This window comes from Theropithecus gelada, chromosome X (genome assembly GCF_003255815.1).
Source record: "Theropithecus gelada isolate Dixy chromosome X, Tgel_1.0, whole genome shotgun sequence".
In the NCBI taxonomy this organism is placed as follows: domain Eukaryota; kingdom Metazoa; phylum Chordata; class Mammalia; order Primates; family Cercopithecidae; genus Theropithecus; species Theropithecus gelada.
The window spans coordinates 21,512,107-21,538,950 of record NC_037689.1 but is presented as its reverse complement, the minus strand read 5'-3'; the positions used below and the strand labels follow the sequence as shown (position 1 = coordinate 21,538,950).

Below are 26,844 nucleotides of genomic sequence, written 5' to 3'. Positions count from 1 at the left end.
TAACATTTTAAAGTTTCTAATAGTAGTGGATTTATAACAGACTACTGCATAGTAATGGCTAATGGTGAGCTCTGGGCCATGCAAAAAAAAAAAAAAAAAAAAAGAAATTAGTTATTCCTCTTTTAAGTCCTTCAGTGCCTCACCATTACTGTTGAGCAAGATTTGCAAGGCCCTTTATGGACCACCTGCCTCTTTCTCTAGACTCAAGCTTTATCTTTACCCTCCAGGTTCTGTCCAGCATAGTCTCCCACATGCAGTGTTCTCTTTCTACCTTTGTCCATGTTCCTTTTGCCTAGAATGCCCTACTTCTCCCAACCCCTTTATCTAATCTGTAATAATTATACCCAGATTTCAAGACTCTGCTCAAACATCATTAATCTGCTGAAAAATGTTCTGTGCTTTTGGAAGAAGGGTTGTTGAATCCTCTCTGGAGAAATATTTACAAGTTTCAGGTTTTCTCCCAAAGCAAAACTGGGTAACATGCTGTCATCCTGCGCATACTTCTGTTGGAGCCCTTATTACACTGTAATTAGTGGCTTACCTGCCTAACTGCCTAAGCAGGCTTTGTGCACCTTCAGGATGGGAACTTTCTCTCATTTATCTTCGTGATTCCTAGACCTCACTACAGAGCTTGCACATAATTAGGGAACCCAAATGAATGAATGAATAGCTAATAAACAACTTCAATGAGTTTTCTCAAAGAAATTTTATATTTCTGTTTAAGTCTCCCCAAAATCAAGCCCTGAGACAAGGATTTGGGTGTAAAAGGTTTATTTGAAAGGTAATTTCAGAAAGTGTTGATAGAGGAGCAGAGAAATGAGACAAGAAAGAGAAAGAAGCTAATTGAGTGTGTAATAATGAGCAACTGTGGACAACTGAGGCTCAGTTTCCCTAGGGAATCTTAAAGACTTTATAGAACACATCTCAGAATTGTTTCACCCAAGGGGTGAAGAAGCTGGGGTATTCTTCCACCAACTCTCTGCTTTATTGATTGGCTTCTCCTAGAGGTGTTAATTCCCTAGCAATTCTGTCCTGCCCCTTTGGGCAGGGCATGCTCCTGTGGCCAAAGAAAGCCTCAGGCAAAATGATAGATGCTTGAGATATGAAGCAGGAACAAAGAGGCATCTGAATGGTGAGTGTAGATGAGGTGATGAGCCAGGGCACTGACAGTTTCTGCTATAGTCCCCTAATCTATTCCATTCATTTTTCTGGTTTTATTTTTTTGAGACAAGGTCTCCCTCTGTCACCCAGGTTGGAGTGCAGTGGTGTGATCATAGCTCACTGCAACCTCGACCTCCTGGGCTCAGGTGATCCCCCTGCCTCAGCCTTCCAAGTAACTAGGACTACAGGCTTGCTTCACTATGCCTGGTCAAATTTTTATCCTTAAATTTTTTTTTATAGAGTCAGGGTCTTGTTATGTTGCCCAGGCTGGCCTTGAATTCTTGGCTCAAGTGATCCTCCCACCTCAGCCTCCCAATATTTTTCAGGTTTTCTTTAGAGAAATTAACATTCTGGCTTTTTACATATATAGCTTAAACTAGATTTGTATCTAGTGCATAAATATTTTCCTGAAAAGCAATCTTTTTTTTCCCAACAATTTCAAATCCAGCAAAATAAAGATATTTTCAAATTTCATGATCAAATTTTAAGAGCAATAGAAATTTTGACTGAATACAAACTGTAAAACTGTTTCCGGGGAGTCAAGAGTTCTGAGTATGGCAAAGTAAAAGGTGCCTGAATGCAAAAACAAAGCTTTAAAATTATAGAGTTGAGTTTAAAGAGCAAGCCATCAGAATATATTGACCCTAGTACCACCCACTAATCAGGATTCTACTAACTGGGAATGAGTGAAAACTCCTAGAGGGACTGGACTTTTACCTTTGTTAAGCTAACTTCTTTTCCAAAGGCATGCTCAGGACTTTGCTAGTTCAATACCCATTGCTAGTTCAGAATTATCTTAGGAATTCTCAAGACTTTGCTCAGATGACACTCTCTGTATGGAACCTTCAGCATCCCCTCCACCCCGAGGCCAAGTTAAGCTCTCCTCCATTCCTTCTATTAGTCCTTGTGGTAGTCATGGTTCTCTAGACAAACAGAATATGATTTATTATATAACTAAATGATTTATTATAAGGAATTGGCTCACATGATTATGGAGGCTGAGAAAGCCAGATCCAGGAAAGCCAATAATGTATACAAGTTCCAGTTTGAGTCCAAATCTGAAGGCAGGAGAAGGCCAATTCCCAGTTCAAAGACAGTCAGGCAGGACAAACTAATTTTTTCTTACTCAGACTCTTTGTTCTATTCAGGCCTTCAGTGAATTGGATGAGGTCCACCCACATTGGAGAGGGTAATGTGCTTCACTCAGCAAACAGGTTCAAATGTTATTTTTATCCAGAAACACCCTCACAGACACACCCAGAAGTGATGTTTAACCAAATATCTGGACACTCCATGGCCGAGTCAAGTTGACACACAGAATTAACCATCATACTCCTGGTACACATCTCTCACAGAGCACTTATCACCTCATGTTCTAATTATTTATTTACAAATCTGGCCATCTCACTGGAATAGATGGAAAGGTCTTCAAGGGTGTCAACCAAATCATGTTTATCTGTATAACCAGGGTTAGACAGTGCCTAATATGCAAGTGCTAAATGTAAAGGATTAAGTAAATGAGTATCAATAACTAGTGTTAACATTACAAATGAGGGATTTAGTCTGTTTTGTGCAGTGATCTATCCTCTGTACCTAGAACAGTATCTTGTACAGAGTAGATGCTTAATACTTGTGTGTTGAATGAATGAATAAAAGAATAAATGTTTAGGATACCTAGACCAAATTATTTTCAAGCATTTTAGGAGCATTTTCATGAAAGCTACTGATATTTCAATTACAAAGTTTGAAAAGATCTCTTCTCTAAAACAGATATTGGTCAGAAAACTTTCTGTAAAGGGCTAGAGAGAGTAAATATTTTTGTCTTTCTGGGCCATATGGTCTCTGTCACAAATACAATGCTGCTGTTGTAGCCAGAAAGTAGCTATAGAAAATATGCAAATGAATGAGCATGGCTATTCTTTAATAAAACTTTATTTAGAAAAACTGGCAGTGAGCCATATTTGGCCTACAAGCTATAGTTTGCTAGAAGCCCAGTTCTTAGGCAACTTAGTTATCACATTGCTATATGAGCTTTCAAGTAATATTGGCATTATCGTTTTTTATCCTGTCGATCTTTTCACTAAATCAAACTAGCTGTCCTCCCAATTGTGTGAATTTTATGCCTTGTTTGTTCATACAGGGGCAGCTCATGGATTGTCGTCTATTCTTCAGATGCTTCTTTCTTACCATGAGCATCTCAAGCCCTCAGATCGGGAGCTGGTATGGCAGAGCGTGGACTTTCTCATGGAACAGGAACAAAATTGCAACTGGCCACCTGAGCTCGGCGAGACCATCGAGAGAGAGAATGAGCTGGTGCACTGGTGCCATGGCGCTCCAGGTCTCACACACTCTGTTATCTAAAAACATTGCCTTTCATCTAGGTTAGCCACAGGGAGGTTCCTTTTCTGAGAACTGAGGATATCTCATCTTATGTCATTACTATGTGAGATAAAAGGGTCGAGATGAAATTTTTCAAAGCCAAATGTCCTGATCAGTAAAACAACTTCTGAAAATCGTCCTCTACATTTTAAAATATATGATCTATATGTATTTGTTTATAAAGTTAAACTAACATTGTCCAATAGAAGTATAATATGAGCCACATATGTAATTTACATTTTTAGTAACCTCATTAAAAAAGTAAAATCAGGTAAATTAATTTTAATAGTATATATTATAGTTCCCAATGTACCCCTAATATTGTCATTTCCATGTATATACAATTTAAAAATTGAGATACTTCATATTTTAAAAAATATTCAGTCCTTGAAATCCAGCATATACTTTATACTTATATCAAATGTCAATTTAGACTAGCCACATTTCAAGTGCTCAGTAGCTACATTGGATAGTGCAGATCTGGAGCCTGGCAATTCAAAATGTGGCCCCTGGAACCAGTAGCACGGACAACTGAGAACTTGATAGAAATCCAGAATCTCAGGCCCCACCCTAGACCCACTGAATCAAAATCTACATTTTAACAGTATCCTTAGGCAAATCACGTGCACTTTAAAGGTTGGGATGCACTATTCTACAACTCTTCTTCAAATAAGAATTTCCATCAGTACCAAACAAGATGTCTAGAAACATGAATAGCCATCCCCAGTAAACTCTGTGGAATTGAGGCTAGAAATTTAGTAAACCCTATCTTTTCCCACTTTTAAGAAATTCCATCACACTGCTAATTAAGCCTTCAGAGAATGGGTAATTTGAAAAAAAGTTAGATTCAAATAAATAAGTCAATATTGGTTAGATGGCCAGGGGAGAGATTTAAAATACCAAAGTAATACAAAATTCTTAGATTCTGAGTCGATTTAATTTTCAAGGCCATGCTTCAATCCCACAAGCACAGTTTTAAAATATATTTGATTTCTCTTTAGTTTTTCACCTGAGTTTCATTACCTTTTCCTCCCATTAATTAATGGTCTTTAATCCAACTATAATTTCATTTTGGAGGGTACAGTTTGAGTTGATGAATTATAATCCCTGAAAGTATAGTATTGAGTTGATGAATAATGTAAGTCGCAGTGTATTGGTCATATTTTTTCTGCCTGCTACATTTACCTATCGAAGGAAGTTCAAAATGTGTGCTTGTACCAGTATCCATGCATGATGTGTTATGTCTAGGCTAACTTTTGCCAGTTATGATTTGAGCCCATTTCTTTTTAATTTGACCTTTTTTGGGGAAAAAACAAGTTATTTACCATGCTGGAAATGATATTCCTTCTTGTTATGCTCAATTCTTCCATTTCTTATTTATTTTAATTATTCTCAGTGATGGTCTCTGGATATCCTCCAAGCATCCCAGCAAGGATCCTTGAATTTTGGAGACATCCCAATTTAAACACAGAATATCTTAAAAGGATTCAATGTGCTAGTAAAAGTCCTGAAAAAAGTGGGAAGATAATCTACTAAAATGAATGACTGGGTCAGTTAATTGATGTGGGTGTCTTGCAGGGCAATTATTCCATCCTTTATGTACACTAAATACCATCTGTCTTTGTAAATCATTTATCATAACAGTGCAGCATAGGATTCATCACTTTGGAGACTATCTCCTCCTTTATCATTCATGTTCAGTATCTAGAGAAGATTAAACATAAGTTTTAAAGAAAAATCATTCAGTCCACGTATTCACTGGACTACCAAAACGAAACCAATTCAAAAATGAATAGAAAACGAAGTGGGGCCCATTATTTCTACCAACCCCTACCCCCACCTCAAGGGTATTGATCTTTCTTTGAAGAGGTGCTCTAAAAACAGCATCAAGATTGATTATAAGTCTAATAAGTGCAGTCCAAAGACCACCAAGATTTTGCAGAAGTTGGCAACAGTAAACTCTCCAAAAATGCTATGCAGGAAACGAACTATAAACTAATTTTCATTTATTTAAGGAAAACATTTTTGAGAGTAGATTTATGAACAGTGCAGATGGTTTGAGGCAGCAGACTAATTCTGTGATTAAAAGCCTGCCAGAAATAATCCACAACGTGGAGCTTCATTAATGATACCTTATCTGTTCCTATAATTGTTACCTATTGATGCTCCTTCAACCCACCTCCACAGGTGACAAGCCTAGTTATCATTTATGCAGTGTAGAAATAGTTCTTGACTCTAAGTTAATAACTCCAGCTTCTAATTTCAGCTCCAACACTAACCAGTTTACTGATCTTAAGAAAGGGTCACTTTGTTTCTTTTGTGCCTTTGTCTCTTTATCTGTGAAATGAGCACTTTGAGTCTGAGTAGCAGAACTCAATCTTTTGATCACCACAGACCCCCTTTTATACTTTGGTCCCTTGCCATTCCTGAGGGTTGTGCCCCAAGAACTTTGTGAACAAGACGTTTTTAAATACCTTGTGTGGCATATAGCTTTTTTTCTCAATAAGTCCTGTAAAGTATTACAGGAAGATTTATGTGACCCCTTCATAACCTTGACAATTCTGAAATATAGGACCAAAGTCATTTACAAAATCATTAAAACAAATGCTGTGGCTAAAATAAACTCAACTGCATTAGGTTACATCACTGCTGTGGTAACACTGACAGTGCATTTCCTTGACGCTGCATGAAGTACAGGTGTGGGTATTTTTTAAAAAAAACTCATTTTGTAAAGGCTCTTGGGTAGGTGACTTTGAATAAAGAACAACAAGGCTTTTGCAGTGCAGATATCATTGTTCATTAAGCTCTGTAGTGCACACTGTACAATACATGCCTCAGCAAAATTACACAACCCAGAATGGACCTGAGTGGTGATTCTCCAGTGTGTTGAAGGTATACGTGCCAAGTCTGGCTGTCACAAGGTCCTATTAGATCCCATATTTTCAAAAGTTTAGTCTCTTAAAACATATTTATTAAGTAATAATTAATTCCTTTTCCCAGTTGCATTTGGCAAAGTCATACATCATTGCTGACTCAGGCTTCTTATCAATGCACAATAATTAGTGTTCCTATGATGAAATGATGTGGTTCCTGATTCCTATCAAAAGCAAAGAAACCCACCATTGCCTTTTTTTTTTTTTTTTTAAATTAAGTAGCCTTATTGTGGCTTCCATTATGCTGGGTTAGGAACCAACAGGTTTACTAAATTTTAGTTTAGAAGTTTTGCAGGGTCACTTCCATGTAACATTCTGTGATCCAGGATGCAGGAAGAGGCTCTTTTACCCTGGCCAGAACCACAGGATCAATACCTTTTAAGCTGTCTGGGGCTCATAGCCTGGTATAGCAATTAGATCATCTCACCCTTCTTCCTTCTACATCTCTCATCCATACCCCAGTATCAGCCTGTGCTGGGTTGAGAAATGGGGCACTTTATGGTCAACAGACATGCATGAGGTTCATGGCATTTGCCAGACACCATGCCACACACTAGTGTGAAAAAAGTGAACAAGATACAGTTTCTGCTCTTGAGTAGTTTGCACTGTATTAGGGGAGGCAGCCATGGAAATAGATAATTTTAATTGGGTTTTGTGTAAGTGCTAAAGTTTGTATAGGATCAATGAAAGCTCAGAGGGGTTCCTCATGCTGCCTCCAGGTCCGGGGAAGGCTTCCTGGAGGTTGTGATGCCTAAGGTAAGTTAGCCAGATCAAGAAAGGTACAAAGTTTGTTCCAAGAAAAGTGAACCACATTGGTAGTAAGAAGCATGAAAGCACTGTAGGTGGTTTGGTTCTACTGAAGTGAAAAGTTTCAAGAAGGGAATGGAGGAGAAGAGGTGGGAAAATAGAAAAGGAGCTCAGTCACAAAGGGCTTTCTGTGTCATGCTAAGACATCTGGGTAATAGGAAGTCATTTAGTAGTTTAAGCAGGAGAATGTCATGGTCAGATTATGGTCCTAGAAAGGTCACTCACTCTGCCACAGAATGAATTTAAGGCATGGCAGACCTGGGGACAGGAGGCTAAAGCAATCATCTAGGAAGGACACCTAGAGCCTGAGGGAGGCCAACAAGAGCAGGGCCTTCCCACCCACCTTCCTTTGATTGGCTGTAATGCCCTCCTTCTTCACCAAGCTCTTTCCTCAGGGTCTAAAATTAGAGCTTGGTATCAAGAGGAACCTGTAAGGGAGCAGGGAAGCAGAATAGGCCAAAGAGGAGCATGTCTTACCTGGAGACTAGCTTCACCCTGAGTCTGAGGAGAAGCTAAGAAACACAGATTATATCAAGAAGCTGGGTCTCCCTTGAGGCAAGGAAGCCGATATTTTGTATCCCTGTGTCATCCCTGTGAGGGGTGGCTGCATAGCATAGCCTCTCATTTTTCTGAGGGCAAATCTCTCAAGAAGATGCAGCAGTGAGCTTTGTTAGTTGCCAACTTTCACAGGAACTGGGAAATGAGGCACTTGCTGGTAACGTAAAGCTGATCCATGTAGGTCATCAACAGCATGCAGTACACCTTGCTAATTCCTTATCAACCCCCAATAATCAGGTTAGATGGTGTCACCCCTCTAATAGTCATTTCCTTCTACCAGGTGTGTGCTAGGGGCCGTCCTGTGTGCTTCCATGAGACTTCTATTTCCCCTCACGTAGTCTAATTAATACTTCCAGTTAAGCTGAAAAACACCATGAAGATAGAGACTTTTTAAGAGCTTAGCACCTACTACTGTGCCTGGCATATAGTAGATGCCCAATTAATATAGAAACATTTACCAAGTTCTGCAAAATGTCTCTTTCATTGGCTTTTGGTTTTTTTAAAGAAGCTTTTTTGTTTCTTTTTTTTATTGAGGTGAAATTTACATAATATACAATTAACACTTTATTATATTTTGTTTTCTCAACTTTTATTTTGATTCAGAGGGTACATGTGCTGGTTTGTTACATGGGTAAATTGCATGTCACTAGGGTTTGGTGTACAAAGGATTTTGTCATGCAGGTAGTGAGCATAGTACCAAACAGGTAGTTTTTCAACCCTCACCCTCTTCCTACCCTCCCTCCTCAAGTAGGCCCTGGTGTCTATTGTTCCTATCTTTGTGTCCATGTGTTCTCATCACTTAACTCCCTCTTATAAGTGAGAACATGTGGTACTTGGTTTTCTGTTCCTGCATTCATTTCCTAAGGACAATGGCCTCCAGCGCCATCCATGTTCCCGACATGATCTCTTTTTTTATGGCTGCATAGTATTCCGTGGTGTATATGTGCCACATTTTATTTATCCAGTCCACCATTGATGGGCACCTAGGTTGACTCCATGTGTTTGCTACTGTGAATAGTGCTGTGATGAACGTACAGGTCATTGGCTTCATTTTTGTCTTTCTGCTAACAACCAGCTCACAGCTACCCTGTTATCTTCTTTAGGTCTCTCCTGACACCACTAAAATTGGCACATTTTGTCCATAATAATCACATTGTCATACAAAAATAAAAGCCAACCAATCCACAACAAAAACACTTCCATTGGTTCCCTGATGACCACAGAGTACAGTCCAAGCTATCTAATTAGATTTGTAAAACCATCCATAATCAGAACCCAGTCTAGTCTTGTTCCCCACTGGTCTGTTGGTTAGAACATTGCCCCACTAGCCTTCATGTGGCTTGTCCTTCCTGGCTCCATATCTTTGCCCTTGCTAATCTTGGTGCTAGATAGAATGCCCTCCCTACTTCATCTTGGGCCTGGAATTTTGTATGTATCCTTCAAAGTTCTGAAAAAGTGCTCCTTCCATTTAAGGCCCCATCTAACTATCTCTGTAGGGAACTTCCACCTTTCTTTTTTTTGTTGTTGTTGAGATGGAGTCTCGCTCTCTCGCCCAGGCTGGAGTGCAGTGGCGCGATCTCGGCTCACTGCAAGCTCCACCTCCTGGGTTCACGCCATTTTCCTGCCTCAGCCTCCTGAGTATCTGGAACTACATGCGCCCGCCACTATGCCCGGCTAATTTTTTGTAGTTTTTAGTAGAGACGGAGTTTCACCGTGTTAGCCAGGATGGTCTCAATCTCCTGACCTCGTGATCCACCCGCCTCAGCCTCCCAAAGTGCTGGGATTACAGGCATGAGCCACCGCACCCGGCCTGGGACTTCCACCTTTCGGATTCCACTAGTATTATTGAGAGAACCATTTATTTTATGTTCCAGCAGCATCATGAACTATATATCCTATTATGTATCAGTCATATGCATATATTTTTATCTCCCTTTTTGGAGAGTGCCTTCCTGAAGGGTAGGAGTCATGTTTAGCATTTATTTAATATCACCCAGGGCTGGAACTGACTATATAATTTGGGAGGCCCATAGCAAAATGAAAATGCAAGTTCTTTTTAGAAAAATTATTAAGAATTTCAAGGTGGTAATAGCAGAGCATTAAACTCAACATGGGACCCTTTTAAGGAGTATGGGCTGTAGGCCTGCACAGGTGGCATGCCCATGATGCCAGCCTTGCCTAGAGCTGTGCATACAGTACATAATCAATGACTACTGTCAAATGAGTGGACGCAATGAATGAATGAATGTATGATTAAATAAGTTCAGTTCTTTCAATATCATCCTTTAGTTTGTGCAAGATACTTTGTTCCTAAAACTGAAGTAGGAGAATGCTGTAGGTAAACATTGTCAGTAGTTGACTGGAAAACACTGACTAAGCAAAGAGCTTGTTGCTATGTAAGTATTAATCACAGGGTATATTAAAGGATAAACTTAAAAAGCGTATGAAATCATGACCCTCATACAAATATAAAAAGAATATGTATGAACCATTTTACTGAGCTCATTATTTAATGAGGGAACCAGAAAGGTGTTACAACTGTTTCAAAGGAAAATCCAGAGTAGACATATTTATATAGGCCATTAGGAATGCTGAAATAAGTTTGCTTAATAAATGCAAAACTGGCTTCTTCCACAGAGGCAGAGGGAAGTCAACCTCTACCAGACAGAATGTGAGCTTCTAGGGACAAAAAATATTTACATTACTATCAGTTTTCTACAAGACAATTTCTATCTCTACAGAGTTGTAAAATAGCCTATAGGGTCAAAGCAATGAAAGGCAATGATAACTCTGATTGATGAAGTAGTCAAGATACCAGCTATATTTCAGTCTTTCACACTTTTTGTATAGGAGAAAGGTAGGCTATGCAGGAGAGAATGTGATCTTGTGATACCAACCTCCTCACTGAATATGAACACCTAGAACTTGGGGAAAATCATTTCTATTAATAGCTGTTGCTTCTCTTGTTTCTCTTGTAATTGATACTACTTTTGTTGAAGAGCTTTGAAGGAACAGTTCTTTCCTTGGAACAATCAGGGTGGGAAGGACTCACTTCACAGCTAAAGTAGAAGTCTTAGCAAGGTCCTTCTGGAGCATTGTTTTTCTTGGAAAGACTCCCAGTTTTGCTCTTAAGAAAATGTGTATAGTTATAAACATTACAAATTTTAAACTACAAATTCATTACAAATATTTAGCCACTTCAAATAACCAAATATACATAATGCTTACTAGAGTATGTGAACCCATTATTAAATATGAACCCATTCATAAATTAAATTTAAGATTTTATCAATCTATGTACGTCAATAAAAATGTTGCTCTTTCTCCCGGGGCCAACCCTGCAATACAATTAAAACAAATTAAAATCTCACCAGGAAAATAAGATTCTCTTATAGAACATTCTAGCACCTTCCTACTCAAAGTGTGGTCTTTAGAAGAATGCTTGTTAGAAATGCAGTGTCTCAGGCCCCACATCAGAACTACAATATTAGAATCTGTGTTTTACCAGTACTCATGAGCTTTTTATAGTTCTAGAAGTTCTGCTCCAAAGTATTAAGTCCTGAAAGTCACCTCTAATGTCTTTGATGTTTTCACAGGAATTGCCTATCTGTTTGCCAAAGCTTATCTAGTTTCCAAGAAACCGCAGTACCTGGACACATGTATTCGGTGTGGGGAACTCACCTGGCAGAAAGGCCTGCTAAAGAAGGGGCCTGGGATTTGCCATGGAGTAGCCGGCAGTGCCTATGTCTTCCTGCTGCTGTACCGGCTCACGGGAAACTCTAAATATATCTACCGAGCTCAAAGGTCAGCTGTTCTTTATGGGTCTCTTTTTTTCAAAATTTTAATCTAATTATTTTTCTGAATTAGTAATACAGTCACATGGTTTGAAAAGTGTAAAAATAAATACATCAACTGTGCCTTGTAGCCATGCAGTTGACTTACCCTAGAGACAGTTTTTTTGGTTATCTTCCCAAAGATATTCTGTGTACATGGTGTATAAGTAAATGTCTTAATCCATTTGAGTTGCTATAAAGGAATACTTGAGGGTGGGTAGTTTATCAAGAAAAAAGTTTCCTTTGGCTCATGATTCTGCAGACCGTACAAGAAGCATCACTAGCATCTGCTTCTGGTGAAAGCTTCAGGAAGCTTCTACTCATGGCAGAAGGGGAAGGAAAACAGGTATCACATGGGGAGAGAAGAAGGGAGAGAGGAGGAACGTGTCAGGCTCTTTTTAACAATCATCTCTGGGAACAAATGGAGTGAGAGCTCACTCATTACCAGGAGGATGGCATCAATCTGTTCATGAGCAATCTGCCTCTATGACCCAACCGTCTCTCACTAGGTCCCACCTCCAATACTGGGGATCAAATTTCAACAAGAGTTGAAGGGTCAAATATCTAAACTAAAATGTATATATATATGTGTGTGTGTGTGTGTGTGTGTGTGTGTGTATTATGGGGATATTTAGGTTATTTCCAATATTGTGTACTACAAATAATGCTATGATGACTAATCTTGTGCATATATCATTTGCACATGTATAGGTATATCTGAAAGATAAATTTCTAGAAATGAAATTGCTGGGCTATATATATATATATATATATATATATATATATATACAGACAATATAAAATTTTCCTCTATAGTTTATTCCCTGTAAACTTGATAAAGATGGAACATCTGCTATATACCAGACAACATTGCTTTTAATAGATATTACCTCTGACTGGTAAGCTGGGTAAACTGGGCCAGGAGGACCATAAATGAACTATAAATAATCTGATGAAAAGCACAAGTAGGGGCTTCCCTGAATGCAGAGTGGCATGAAAGTAGCATTCACTTTGAAGGGACTTAGAAGCCGTCCATAGCCATGAGTGGTTACAAAAGATATTGTTTTCCTGTGTGACACTTAGGTCTTCTAAGCCAGAGTGGTCTCTCATGCCCACCCATGTAGTCTGGTTCCCATGAATCTGAGCTGTCACTTGGCAGAGGTGGGAGGGGGTGCTAGAGTAGCCCCTGTACCATTGTGAAGATTCCCACTGAAAGTGTACAACTGATGATTATCAAATTGATTGTGTGACATTTAACGAATCACTTATTAAAATGAGCTAAGTGACTGTTAAGTGACCTTTAACAAGGTCATGCAACCTTTAACAAGTCACTTAGCTCATTTTAACAAGTGATTCTTAGTTTCTTCATTCATAAAATATGGAAAATAGTGCCTACCTCATAGGAATGTTTGGTAGTTTAAACAAGTTAATATATGAAAAATCGTTTAGAAATAATGCTTGGCGCATAGTAACTGCAATGTAAATGTTCATTGTTATTAGTATAAATTTGAGTTTTATAATTCCAGACTTTTCTTTATGCATAAATGTATGTTCACATAAATGTATATGTGTACATATATATTTTAATGAGCTCCTACTACTATATATGTATAATAGTTCTATATGTACTGTTTGTAGCTTATAATTTTATTTATTTATTTATTTATTTGAGAAAGGGTCTCACTCTATCACCTAGGCTGGAGTGCAGTGGTGTGATTTATGGCTCACTGTAGCCTGCAACTCATGGGCACAGCTCAGCCTCCTGAGTAGGTAGGGCCACAGGTTCATGCCACCATATGTGGCTGATATGGGTTGGATATGTTTCCCTACCAAATCTCATGTCGAATTATAACCCCCAGTGTTGGAGGTGGGGCCAGATAGGAGGTGATTGGATCCTGGGGACAGAGTTCTCATGAATGGTTTGGCACCATCCCCTCTTGGTACTATATAGTGATAGAGTTCTCAAGAGATCTGGTTGTTTAAAAGTGTGTAGCACTTCCCCCTCCCCTCTTGCTCCTGCTCTGGCCATGTAAGATGTGTCTGTTTCTCCTTCACTTCCTACCATGATTGGAAGCTTCTGCGGCCTCCCCAGAAGCAGAAGCTGCTGTGATTCCTGTACAGCCTGCAGAACTATGAGCCAATTAAACCTCTTTTCTTTGTAAATTACCCAATCTCAGGTATTTCTTTATAGCAGTGCAAGAATGGACTGAAACAACAACTACTAATTTTTTTTTATGTAGAGAGAATCTCACTATGTTGCCCAGGCTGGCCTTGAACACCTGGTCTTAAGCTATCCTCCTGCATCAGCCTTCCAAAGTGCTGGGATTACAGGTGTGAGCCCACCACCTCCCCGCTATATTTGCAGCTTATAATTTTAAATGAACAATTTTTAAGGGACGCTCTTTATTTCATTTTGTATGAATCTATCTCATTTTTAAAAAAATGGCTATGTAGTTGTTCACTATGCGTGTACCATAATTAACCAATCCTTAAATAATGGACACTTGACATTTGTGTAATCTTTACTAATACAAACAAAATTTCCCCAAATGTCCAATATATACATTTCTGTGCACTTATGAAAGCACTTGTCAGAGAAATTTTAGAATTGAAGTCATTAGGTCCATAGGTATTTCTTGGCCTATAAACAGCCTGTCTTTATCCTTTGCCCATTTTTTTTCCTGTTGTGATGCTTCTATTCAGGATTGTAACTCTTCGTCAATGCATGCTGTAAATATTTTCCGGCTTTGCCATTTCTCTTTTAATTTTGTTCGGAGCCTTTGTCATACCAAAGTTTTAAGTGTTTTTCTTGTAAAAGTTTTCAATCTTTTCTTTAAAATTTCTAGATTTTGTGTTATGCTTAAAAAGACCCTTTCCCACTTCAGGATTAGAAAACTATTAATTTACATGGGCTTGTAATAATTTTATGATTTTATTTTGACATTAAAATTTTTTGATTCTGCTAGAAATTACTTTTTAAATGGTCTCGGATAGGTATCTATTTTTGTTTATTAAAAAAATTCTAATAGCATCTGTTGACCAGTTACCCTCATGATTTGAAATTCCAATTTTTTTATAAACAGTTTATATAAATATATGAGTTCCATAGTTTCCCCATATTCTACCTATCATTCTCTCATTTATTCTTTTAATTGTATTTTAGAGTCAATTTGTCATATTTTTAAAAAATCTTACAGAAATTTGATTGGAATTTCATCGAATTTATAGATTACTTAATGAGAATCAACATCTTTAGAATGTTGAATTTTTCCATCCAGAAACATGGTATACCTTTCCATTTATTTAAGTTTAAACAAATGTCATTGGTAAAGTTTTGATCTTGTGAAGAAGATCTTGTATGTTTTTTGTTAATTTTATTCCTGGGTATTTTATATTTCCAGGTTTATTGTGAGTGGACTCTTTTCCTTCATTATATTTTCATATCATTTATTACTGGTATTTATGAAAGCTTTTAAAACATACACATCACTGAAGTTTATCAATTTTAATACATAATTTTTCATATAAATATAGACTGTATCTTATAAGTATTTTACTTTTCATAAATATCATAATAATATATCTAGCTGCCTTAATGAACTCCATTACTATTTCTATTAGTTTTTTATTGATTATATTGGGTTTTCTAAATAGATACACACATATCTGCAAATAACTATCATTCTGTTACTTCCTTTCTCATGTGTATGGTATTTTTTTCCCACTACATGGTTCTTCTCTATAACAATGCAATCCTATAACAATGTTCAATAATAAGAGTGATAGTAAACACCCTTGCTTTTATGCTGATTTTACTAGGAATGCTTCTATGTTTTACCATGGTCTTTTATATTCACTTCTTATAATGTTTATCATGTTAGATTATAACACTTCTCTGTCCAGTGTAATCCAATGGCTTCCTATATGATTCAGAGTAAAAGCCAGTCTTTCCTATGAATGAAAGGTCCTACATGATCTAGCCTCCCATTACCTCTCTAATCTCATTGCCTACTCTTCTTCCTCCTGGTTCTCTCTACCACTGTGGCTTCCTTGTAATCTCATTAGGATGCCAGGTACACTCCACCTCAAGGCCTTGGAAGTTTTGGTTCCCTCCACCTGTAATGTTCACTTTCTACATATATCTCCAAGCTCCCCCATTTCATTCAGACTTTCACTCAAAAGTCACGTTCTCAGAAAGGCCTTTCCAAGTCAACTTATCTAATATTTAATGTTTAGAAAACATAAACTATTTTTCATGATATTTACATGAATGCACTGAAGGGCAAATACTAACTTATGTAAGTCTTCGATTTGAAGCTCTATTGTTTAGGAAATCTGTAATATAATTGATTCCTGGTTTCTTAATCTCCTTAGGTGCACAAATATGGAAAAAGAAAGTAATTTTGGATATTATCTAGGGTAGTGGGATTTCACCTTTGGGCTAAATTTCATCAGAAATGAATGAAATTCATTTATTACCTGTAAAGTGTATTAAAAGGGATCAGAAAAACCCCTCTATTTTCTTTTTTGTAATTTTTAATATTTAATATTTTAAAAATTTGTGTAAATGTATGGGATTCAAGTGTAATTTTGTTATTTGGATAGATTGCATAGTGGTGAAGTCAGGACTTTAGGGTATCCGCCACTCAAATAATGAACTTTGTACCCATTAAGTATTTTCTGGCAGGCCAGTCCTAGCTTACAGAGTCTTGGATGTAAGATTTAGGGTCCAGGTCTCTTTGGACAACTTACAGTTCTCACTAACATGTAGAAGACTGGAAATGTGGAGGTAATATCTGAGTATTCTTTGGGCATTGTGTGAACAAAAGTTCTCTGAAACGTAATGTGTAGGAAAGAGACTATTCCAGTGAACAGTTTGCAAACAGAGGATACACAGCCTGTGGTGTAAAATGAAGCAGCCTTTCAGGGCTGGGTTTTATAGCAAAGTTGCCTGCCCAGGGTCAGGTCCTTTTATGCAAATAAAGGATTGAAACTCAGTTCTGATTGGTCAGTGCAGCTGAGCCCTGATTGGCCATGGCAGGTGACTCTGATTGTTTGGCTTAGGTGTGTTCTGATTAGTTACTTTGCAAGCTCAAAACCAGAAGTCTCTGTCACCTGTTTCTTCCAAATGGCGGGTGGAGGGCTGGCATATCTTGGCACTCACGACAGGAACTGGTTTGGAGAAAGAAAGGTCCTGTGATGCTTTTATAATGTCTTTCTCAGAACACAGAGTACATGATCACTCCCTCACCCAGCCATAGCTGCCTGGTCCTGTTTTAACTTGGAGCACCTCAGTTTGCCAAGGGGAGCCCATTTTGTCTGTTGGCTAGGGGCATACTTTAACAATTGCATGTTAAAAAAATGTGTACCTCCCTAAAATGAATATTACTTGGTTGTCACCTATTATTTTTTAACATACAGTTGGATTTTATGGCTGCAGAAAAATATTTGACAACTTCTTAATTTTCTTTTATGCTTATTTAATCACTCGGGTTTTCTACCTCTTCTTTTTGGTAGTGCATATATTTCTATAAAACCATCTAGTTCTTATGAATTTTCAAATATTTGACATAGAGTTCTGATCGTATAGTTCCATAATATTTTTAATTTTCTATCTCTGTGGCTATGTGCCCTTGGTGATTTCTAATGCTTTTCCTTCCTGGCCAGCTGCACCAGTGTTTTTTCTATCTTGTTAATCCTCTCAAGGAACTGGCTTCTGGTTTTGCTTATTAACTTTTTTTTGTTTTTCTCTTTTGTTTTCCACTTTTACCTCCTTTCATTTTGTTATGTTCTAGAGTTTATACATGCTTAATTAGAAAGCATTCCATCATTTTATTAATAATAATGGTAACTCACAGATCTATGAATTTTCTTCTACATTCAGTTTTGGTCATAATCAATGGGTTTTGATATGAAATGTTTTCATATTTTATTGTGTCTTCTATTCTTTTTAGTTCTGTAATTAGCATGCTGACTTCCATTTCGACTGATAACATTTTAGGAAAAAATTTGTTTAATTTTGCACCACTGGATCGATTTTTGAAATATTTTTCACAAATAATAACACACAATACAGGTCAGAATACAATGAAACTGCTACTCTCAGACATTGCTGGTACTATTTTAAGTTGCTATGTATCATTTAGAAATTATTTTGAAAAGCATAGAAAATATTTAGCATATTTTAAGTGAAAAAATACGGGATACCAAATCATATATACTTTAATAACATGTAATAATGCAACAAACAAATGAGTGCATGGGGGAAAGGTCAGAAGAATAGCCAGCAACATTGTGGGTTTCTTTTATACTATGATTTTACAAATCGTCTTTTACATTTATGTTTTATAAATCTCCTTTTATTATATGTTTATGTAAAAAGTAATATTTTCTATTTATCAAATGCTTGCTATATTCTCAGAGCCTGATATATGGTATCCTTTATCTTTACATATAACACTATCCAGTTCTGCAACTTCACCATTTTAAAGTCAATTTGAGAAATTTGCCAAAGCCCTTGTTCTTTCTACTATACCAGGGGTTCTTAATCTAGGATTTGTGAGTTTGCTTGACAAAGAGATTGTATCTCAAACTTAAAGGTAACATTTCCTAATTTTCTGAATGTAGGTAATAAGTCACAGAAGTATTAGTAGCTGTGACTTTGCAAACAATAGAATTCATAGATATTCTCATGTCATATTACTCTTGTTGCAGATATTGTAAAATATGTTATATTCACATCACTAGCTAGAAATGCTAGCAGTTATTAAATCCACTATTGTACCTTGGCATTTAATGTGTTAGCAAATAATACATATGTTATTATATCACAAATTTGGCTTTAAAATTTTTGTTGTGTTTTAATATAATTATTTTCCTTTGGAATCCTGTGTGGTTTATTTTATACACTTGAAAACTTTTTTTCTGAGGAGCCCAACTGAAGCTATATCATGATGCTGGCTATATTATTACAAATTTAGAAGTAACTCTTATGATGCATTAATATTCTACTGTTTAAAATTTTAAATTCCATTTAAAAATTTTTGCATATTCAGAAAAACAGTTATAGAAAAATTGTACCAAACAGAATTACAATCTGTTTCCTGCTGATATATATATATGTGTGTGTGTATATATATATGTGTGTGTGTGTGTGTGTGTGTGTATGTATATATATATATATACACTTTTTTTTTGAGACAGAGTCTCGCTCAGTTGCCCAGTCTGGAGTGCAGTGGCATGATCTCAGCTCACTGCAAGCTCCGTCTCCCAGGTTCACGCCATTCTCCCGCCTCAGCCTCTCGAGTAGCTGGGACTACAGGCGCCCACCACTATGCCCGGCTAATTCTTTTGTATTTTTAGTAGAGATGGGGTTTCACCGTGTTAGCCAGGATGGTCTTGATCTCCTGACATCATGATCTGCCCGTCTTGGCCTCCCAAAGTGCTGGGATTACAGGCGTGAGCCACCGCACCCGGCCTCCTGCTGATTTATTTTAAGCTGCCATATGTAATTCCAAAAGCCCTAAAAAAATCAAATAAATAATTACCCTTTGTAAGACCCCCTATGTAGTAGCAGTAACCTAAATTTATGACAGTATCAGTGCTTGGGTCTTATCAAGCTGTGAATTCCAGCCTCTGGATTGGTGATTATTTGTGTTCTTGATGGGAATGAGTAGAGCAAGTCAGTAAAAAAAGATGATGTAGGTAATGGCACTTTGGAAGCTGTAAACTACTATAAAAATGTTACTTGTTAAAAATCATCTGAATAATATTTGTGGCAAATATGGGTAAAAGAAAAAAGGTCTTTCATAGGGAATTTAGAGGCCTGTGATTTAATTTAAGGTGGATGTCTCAAAAATAATCTGTCTTGTAGCTGCGTTTGCTATTTGATGTTATCATTGTGAAGCTGCTGCCTTTTCCTATTCATCTTATTCCCTTGTTTGCTCACAGCACAGATTGTATAAAATCTTGCCCATTTATTTTCACAGTCTCTGCTTTTTTGTCACATATAAATGAAAACCCAGCTCAGAAGTAATATGCCTGCAGAAACACAGCATATTTACTTTTTTAAAGGAACAGTCACGTATCACTTTGCTTCTTTTCAAGATAAATAAAAGTAGAGCAATTTATCTGTCTTTTTTTACTTTAATTACTGGATGACAGAAAGAATGAAATCTTTGAAAATTCCAAACTGCTTTGCTTTGCAAACTCTAAGAATAGTTGGATTTGCTTGCCAGCATAATTTGTTGTGAAACATACACAGTTATATAATGGATCTTCTTCTTTTTTTTTAACAGAGAAAATGTGCTTCTTAAAATACTTAATTATATAATTCTGGAAATAAAATTATGCTAAAACTTTAATAGAAGAGGAAGAAGCAACCCAAGGTCCATAATATGGAAACACTCATGTAAACTGTTCATATTTTCTTCTTCTCTTAGGTTTGCTCAATTCTTATTTACTGAGGAATTCAAGGCCGGTTCTCGGGTCCTTGAAAGTATATACAGCTTGTATGAAGGCTTCTCCGGGACAGTGTGCTTTCTGATTGACCTGCTGCAGCCCAATCAGGCTGAATTCCCTCTCTTCAGCGTCTTTGTTTAGAAGGCTCCATCTTCCACTGTGGCCCTGCAGAGATCCCCTGAGCCAAGCCAAGGCAGTTTCCACATAAGCCACATTCAATGGTATCGCGACCATGAGCCTTAACATTGCCACCAGAAGGAAGGAATCAGGCAGGTGAAGGCAACATGATGCCAGATTTGAGAAAGGATCTGCAAAATAAAGATACCACAACTCATCTCAAAACTGCAGAGATTTAATGTTTCAGGGAATAGATGTGAAACAAGGGATCATAGGAAAAGGGGAAAGAGAAATGATCTGTTTTTCAGTTATGACATAGAAAACCAAACTGCAAGTGTGGACTATGACAAAAAAATATGCTAATACCTTTGCAATCTCAATGAGAATTTGACTGTTTGCGTGTGCCCTCTACCCTTAAATTCAGAAATAAAGACAATCAAAAATTAAAATAATTGCCCAGCTGAAAACTGCTATGAGGGATGAATTGTCAGGTTGCTGAAGTATAAAAATAAACTCTTGGTTGTCCTGTGCTTATATTTATTGAAATTTATGTTTTTTACTGAGTAAAGATATTTGCATATGAATCTCCATTTTTTTTTTCATTACCCTGGGCAATTTAAAGAAATCATATGATAGCTTAGTTCAGATACTAAAATTTGAAGTTTTCTTAGACCTTAGAACATCTCTTTTCCTGGTTCCTTTTTCTCGTCAAAGCTCAATTAGAATAGCAAAATTTATAAGCTAGTAAACTTATACTATAGCAAGTGTTGCTGTCAAGTGTTTTTCTCCATAGGAAGTGTGAACTGTGTATTGTCTATTGTTAGTAATTTTTAAAATGCCTTTATGTACATAATCTTGATGGAGCTATTAGCTGAACTATAAAATATACTCTTGGTAAAAATCACTAATTTCAAAGATCAGGGTAACCACTACAAAGATGTGTCATTTCTGCCTTTGTTTGGGACAGGGAGACAGGCTGGGGAAGTTACCAGTGATTGTGGAAATAATTTTGCTCCATTTTATACTATTACATGAAGAGATGAGTGAATTCTGTGGTTGGTTACCTTACCTTCCAAGACACAGGGTCCACTAGAAATTGGCTGTAATACTCATTGAGCCAAGTTGTCATATTAAATTCAACCCTGCTGTAAACACATAGAAGTTGTGAAATTGCTTCAAGTAAACAATGGTTCGCAGAACACTATAGGAGCATCTGTCACTTCAATATGCAGAGCATGAGTTAACCCTTTTCCTAGAATTTGGTCAGTGGCAATTGCATATATCAGATTGAGTAGGAAATTGTGTACTTTATAAGACTTATTTAAATAGGCATTAAATATTTGGATATATTATGTATATGTGTGTATGTATGTGTGTATTCCATATGTATTCCCATGTAAATCCAAATACTTATTCTTTATTTCAGTAATTCTTAACTCGAATCATAGACTTTGGAATGAGTTAGGGAATGCTCTGTTGCCTACAAAGCAAACCTACAAGTGTGTTGGTGTATGTATGTGTATGGACCAGTTTGTTCGTGTGTGTGTGCTCATTTTGCAGGGATAAGGGTCTCTAGCATTCATAACATTCTCAAAGAATCTGACCAAAGAAAGCAACAACTATCTTTGTGTATCTTATGACTGTGTATGTTTGCACTCATTGCAATAAAGTAGGACAAAATGATTTTGAAATGCATACAACTTTTAAGTTTCCTGTTTCGTTTTTACATCCTCAGATATAACTGTATCAAATTGGCCTCAGTTGTTCATCAGTGAAAATGCTCAGTTTGGCGTGATACCACATAAATAGCAGCTTTCAGATGACTCTAGATTGGGTCCAGAAGTTCTTTCATATAGGCTGAATATAATAACCATCCTATATACAGAGCTTTATGGAACACATGCAGTTTTTATCGTCCAAGAACCCCTCAGATGTGTTTGGTAAATGCTCCAAAGTCTCACAGCTAGAAAAGGACAAAACAAGGATTCAGACCCAGGGTTTCACTTTCTAAGTTTATTTATTCAGTATTCTAGACTAGAATCTGGGGATACAATAGTGAACAAAATAACCTTTCCCTCAAAGCTACCTTCTGTTTCCATTTGCTGTTCTTTCACAATTCATCCTTGAGACCTGAAACCTAAAGCACTCAGAACTGATACTCTAGCTCATTATCATATCAGTTCCATTTCTAGTAACTTCAGAAAAACAAGACCACTTCCGGGCCTATCTGCCCTTTTAAGGTCTGATAGGTCTGATGATGATGTGCTAACCATTATGAAAGACAACCCCTTCTGTGTGTCAAATCTAAGCAAAGACCATGTTTGAGTATTGTCTTTATGAAATGACATCTCGGCAAATTAGAAACAACAATAGGCTTGTTTAGCACTTAAACATGTTGATGAAGCTTTTCATTTTCCTGAAAGAGTTGTAGATTTTGGAAGGTCCTCTTCTATATTATTTTTCCAAGAAGGGGAAAAAAGATCCTTACATTTTGCTGTAGGAAAGTGTGGCATGTTCCTTCTTATTTAATTATCCAACTTGCCCCCCTTCTCTGTGGTAGCATTTTTAATGTAGTACTTAAGCCTGTTGTCTCTTAAAGGCTACAGGGGCATTTTCACCACCACTAGTATAACTTTAATATTATTTACTATACATAGCGTGAGCAATTATAAACCCTGAAGGTAATAGTGGAAATGTTTGAGGATACATTGAAAGAGTCTCTCAGTAATGGGGAGACTGCATTCTACTTTGATAGCAGGACATTTTGGAAACCATTACAACTCTGTGTATTTTGTTTCATTAATGTAATTACATACCATCTCTTCCACACACACCCCAAAATATTATATATTTGTATTTTGCCCATACCTGTTTCAGTCATCAGTTTGTAGTTTTTTACTTCCACTTGTAACTTGATAACTGAGTAGAACAGGGGTTTGCTAGAGTACATTTCCCTGTGCTTCTTTAGGTAGTTGACTATGCTATTAAGATAACAGTATTTACTTACTGATAACTCGAGAAACAGTCGTTTTCTTGGTCTGTGCTAAATTGCATCTCTTCCAGTGGCAGCTTATTTCTTTAACTTTTTTGACATATTAAGATTTTAATCATGGTAATACTGAAATTGTTTCAAATTTGAAAGAGCAAATCTCAGTAATTTCAATGAAACAAATGTGTTTGTAATTTCTAGCCATGTTAAATGAACACACAATTAAAAGGAAAACCATTAGTAGTGCAAAGAGCCCTGTGCTGGAAATCTCAAAGTCTTGCTCTGCCACTTTTAGGGGCCACTATAGTAATAATAATAATCACCCTATTTACTTCACAGGATTGTTATAAAAGTTGTCAATGATAAAATGAATATAAGTGAGTCTTCTAATGTGCAGATGCTTTATATATTTAAAAGGGATGTTATATTTTACCCACTATATACATAGAAAAATCATGCCCAGTTATGACTTCCAATAAGCATTTCCACCAAATAGAATCTCTATATGTGGATGCAGTGCTTGAGGTCTGGGTCACTAGATGGATAAAAACCAAGTGTACATTTTTAAATATTCTACCACCAGTCCTGAGCACAGCATTTTGCCTCAGAAGGTTCTGATTCAACAAGACTTACTACATGGGAATAGACTGATTTAGCTCAGAAGCTCCTTTTAATGCAAATATTTATTTTGCTTGCTGAGAACAAAAGATTACAGTGCTAATAACTCAAGAAAAGGAGCAGGCAAGCCAGGTCTGTAGAGAGAAAATGAACTGGAAAATAAAGTAATTCTGGGGTGAGTTTGATCTGCACTTTAATTCAAGTCTCAGAACCATGTGACATATAGTGATCAAAATATACTCTCAATTGCATATTAGGCATTCCTTTGGGGACCTGGGCTATTTATTCAGCACTGTCCCAAATTAATAGCTAAATGAGCCTCAAATTTGCCGAGCCCACATAATATTGGTATAAATTTGGCAAGGAAAGCAAATGAGAAGGCAGGCAAAGGGGTGGGTGAGGGGAAGCTTGCTGAAGCTCAGTATCTCAGAGTGAGTTGTGGATGCATGTTTAACACTGTAAAGAACCAGTCCATTTTTACCCATGAGTTCCATTGCTTTCTGGGACCTCTAACCCAGCACCACCCCTGATTCACCAACGTCTCCTTCTTATCCTCTTTAAATATTATAGTTCATTGTGATATGTTTTTTCCTGTATCTGCTCTATCATGTGACCTCCTTTCGCCTGGGAGGGCAGGTTTTCTCCTTATCTTTTCCATCCATGTCTGTTCTTAGCTAAGAGTTCCAGCCTCAATACGGCTGGATTACCCTTTGGACAGAAGGGCGGACAACCTCAAGGTCAGCAGCAACAGAAGCTGGGTCTAGTAGTCAGATCACAAGTGAGTGTGGCTATTCATGAGAATAGGGTGGTGGTGGCATTTATCCTGCTTTCCCTCCATAAATAAACCTGGTAATTTTATTTTTAATGTTACAAAAAGGTTGATGCTACATTAAATGTTTGACCCTCATCCATTATCATAAATCTCATACTGGAGGTGCGATCTCTCTTCTTGTTTCTTTAATTGAAAGTACGAATGAATCGAGGCCTGCTGGATGATGCCTTTAGAGTTTTTTGTTTTATTTGATTTTGTTTTTGTTTTCTTGAATCATTGAACCTTGTCATTTTTATCTAGACTCTTCCACAAATGGCAAAGTCACTTATCTGCAGAATTCCCAGAATCTTCTTCTGCCTTTGTGCACCTATTAATTACCCCTTCTGAACCCAATTTGAAAAAATTACTTAAAATAACCGAATCACCCATATTTTTGTTCTTTTGGGGTTTGGTGAGTTATGTGGATTAAAAGAACAGACTTCTTTTTCTCTTTCTTCTCCCTGTCCAATACTCAGGAAGAAGAGGGAGAAGGGGGTAAAGATACATGAGGCTTAACTACCCAGGGTTATGAAAAGAGTTTGCAAAGACTTCCTGTTTGCTTCCCTTTTGGGTTTTCTTAGTCCCTGTAGGAAAAAGTTTATCCCTCTGTGTGCGAGCGTGTGTGTGTGTGTGTGTGTGTGTGTGTAAGTAGTCGAGCAAAAAAGAATGAGACGGACTTAAGGAGAGTCAATATCGCATATGAATCAAAAGCTGACATTTAGCTATTAGATAGATCTCAGTAAAAGGATATGTTCAAGCTAAGTTGACTAAGTTTATTAAACTTATTTATTAAGCTTGACTAAGCTTATTAAAACTTCTGCCAGGTTGAAGCCATTAGTAACCATCTGTAGAAGACAACAGCCATGAGTTTCACAAATACAGCAGCAGTGTCTGCTAGAATCGTGATGTGAGCCATGAATGCAAACCACATATGCAATTTTCAAATTTTCTAGTAGCTATATCAAAATGGTAAAAAGAAAAAGATGAAATTAATTTTAATAATATATTCAACTTAGCCTTATATATCCAAAATGATAGCATTTCAATATGCAATCAATATAAAAACATGAATGAGATATTTTACATTTTTGTACTGAGTCTTCAAACTCCAGTGTGTATTTTATACTTCCTATACATCTCCAGTCTCGACGTAGCCACATTTCAAGTGTATAAGAGCACATGTGAGTTGGCTATTGTATCGGACAGTGCAGGGCCTGCATCCCATTCCTGGTTCCTAGTATTGATAAAGTCTTTCTACCTTCCTTTGTTGTTATGGGAGAAAATGGAAACAGAACCTGCCTATTACATGAGTGCTGCACTATTTCCCCAAATGCAGCCCAGCAGTACCAAGAGCTGCCCTGTGGAAAAATGTATTCTGTGATTAAATAAGTTAGGAAAGTTTTATTATTTTACCCCCTTTTGAAGATTATATGATACATTAACATTTTAAAGATTGAGAAAACTCTCCTGGGTAAAGAAACCTGTTTGACGTTATTTAGTTGTTGAGTTCTGTGTCTATAAGAATCCTAGAAATTGCCACAAGTGTCTCTCCATAAGAAAAACTTTGTGTTTTCCTCTCTTTTTCCACTCCTTTTGGAAATGAATACAAGGATAAATAGAAATTTATCCTTGTATTCAGAATCACCTGAGAAGAATATCTCTTTTGTTCTAGAACAACCACCTCCTAAATTGAAACCAACAGATGGCTTTAAAGTCTTGCACTTGGACATAGATCTTCAGAAAGTACCAAAGTATATACCTTCCTCTTATTCTTTCAGAAATGGTGAACACTCTAAAAAGATGTGGGGGTGTGGTGGGGGACATCTGAATGTGTATATGTGTAAACACCAAATACATACAGTTTCTTAAGTAGAGTAATGCAATTCTTGCTGATGTTTTATTTTTATATTTTGCGTGTGGTGTTAATGTACATGCTTTAATGTGTACTGTTCTAGTAATATGTATGAAGTAGCTGTGACATAGCAGTCAGTTTTAAAGATACAGACTATAATTGACTACTGTCAATCTTTAACAAGTGATCTTTTTGCAACTTGGTTTTAGTGGGGTCTCTGATGTTGTCCCCATAAATTTCGTTTTCAAATCTATGCTTAAGTGGCAGTTACCAATATAATTAATTCTGCTGCTGAATTTGGTTCATGTTGAATGTGGTAACCCTTA

General features: G+C 37.0%; 1 protein-coding gene across 1 annotated transcript in view; it reads left to right on the top strand.

Annotated features, from left to right (window-relative positions):
* Nucleotides 1-21,943, top strand: part of LANCL3 (LanC like 3) — a 54,871-nt gene extending 32,928 nt beyond the window's left edge. The window contains exons 3-5 of the mRNA XM_025373339.1: nt 3,302-3,499; nt 11,435-11,642; nt 20,113-21,943. Coding sequence (XP_025229124.1) covers nt 3,302-3,499; nt 11,435-11,642; nt 20,113-20,272 — 566 coding nt within the window. The 3' untranslated portion in view covers nt 20,273-21,943. The remainder of the gene's footprint in view (nt 1-3,301; nt 3,500-11,434; nt 11,643-20,112) is intronic.
* Nucleotides 21,944-26,844: the final 4,901 nt, after the last annotated feature.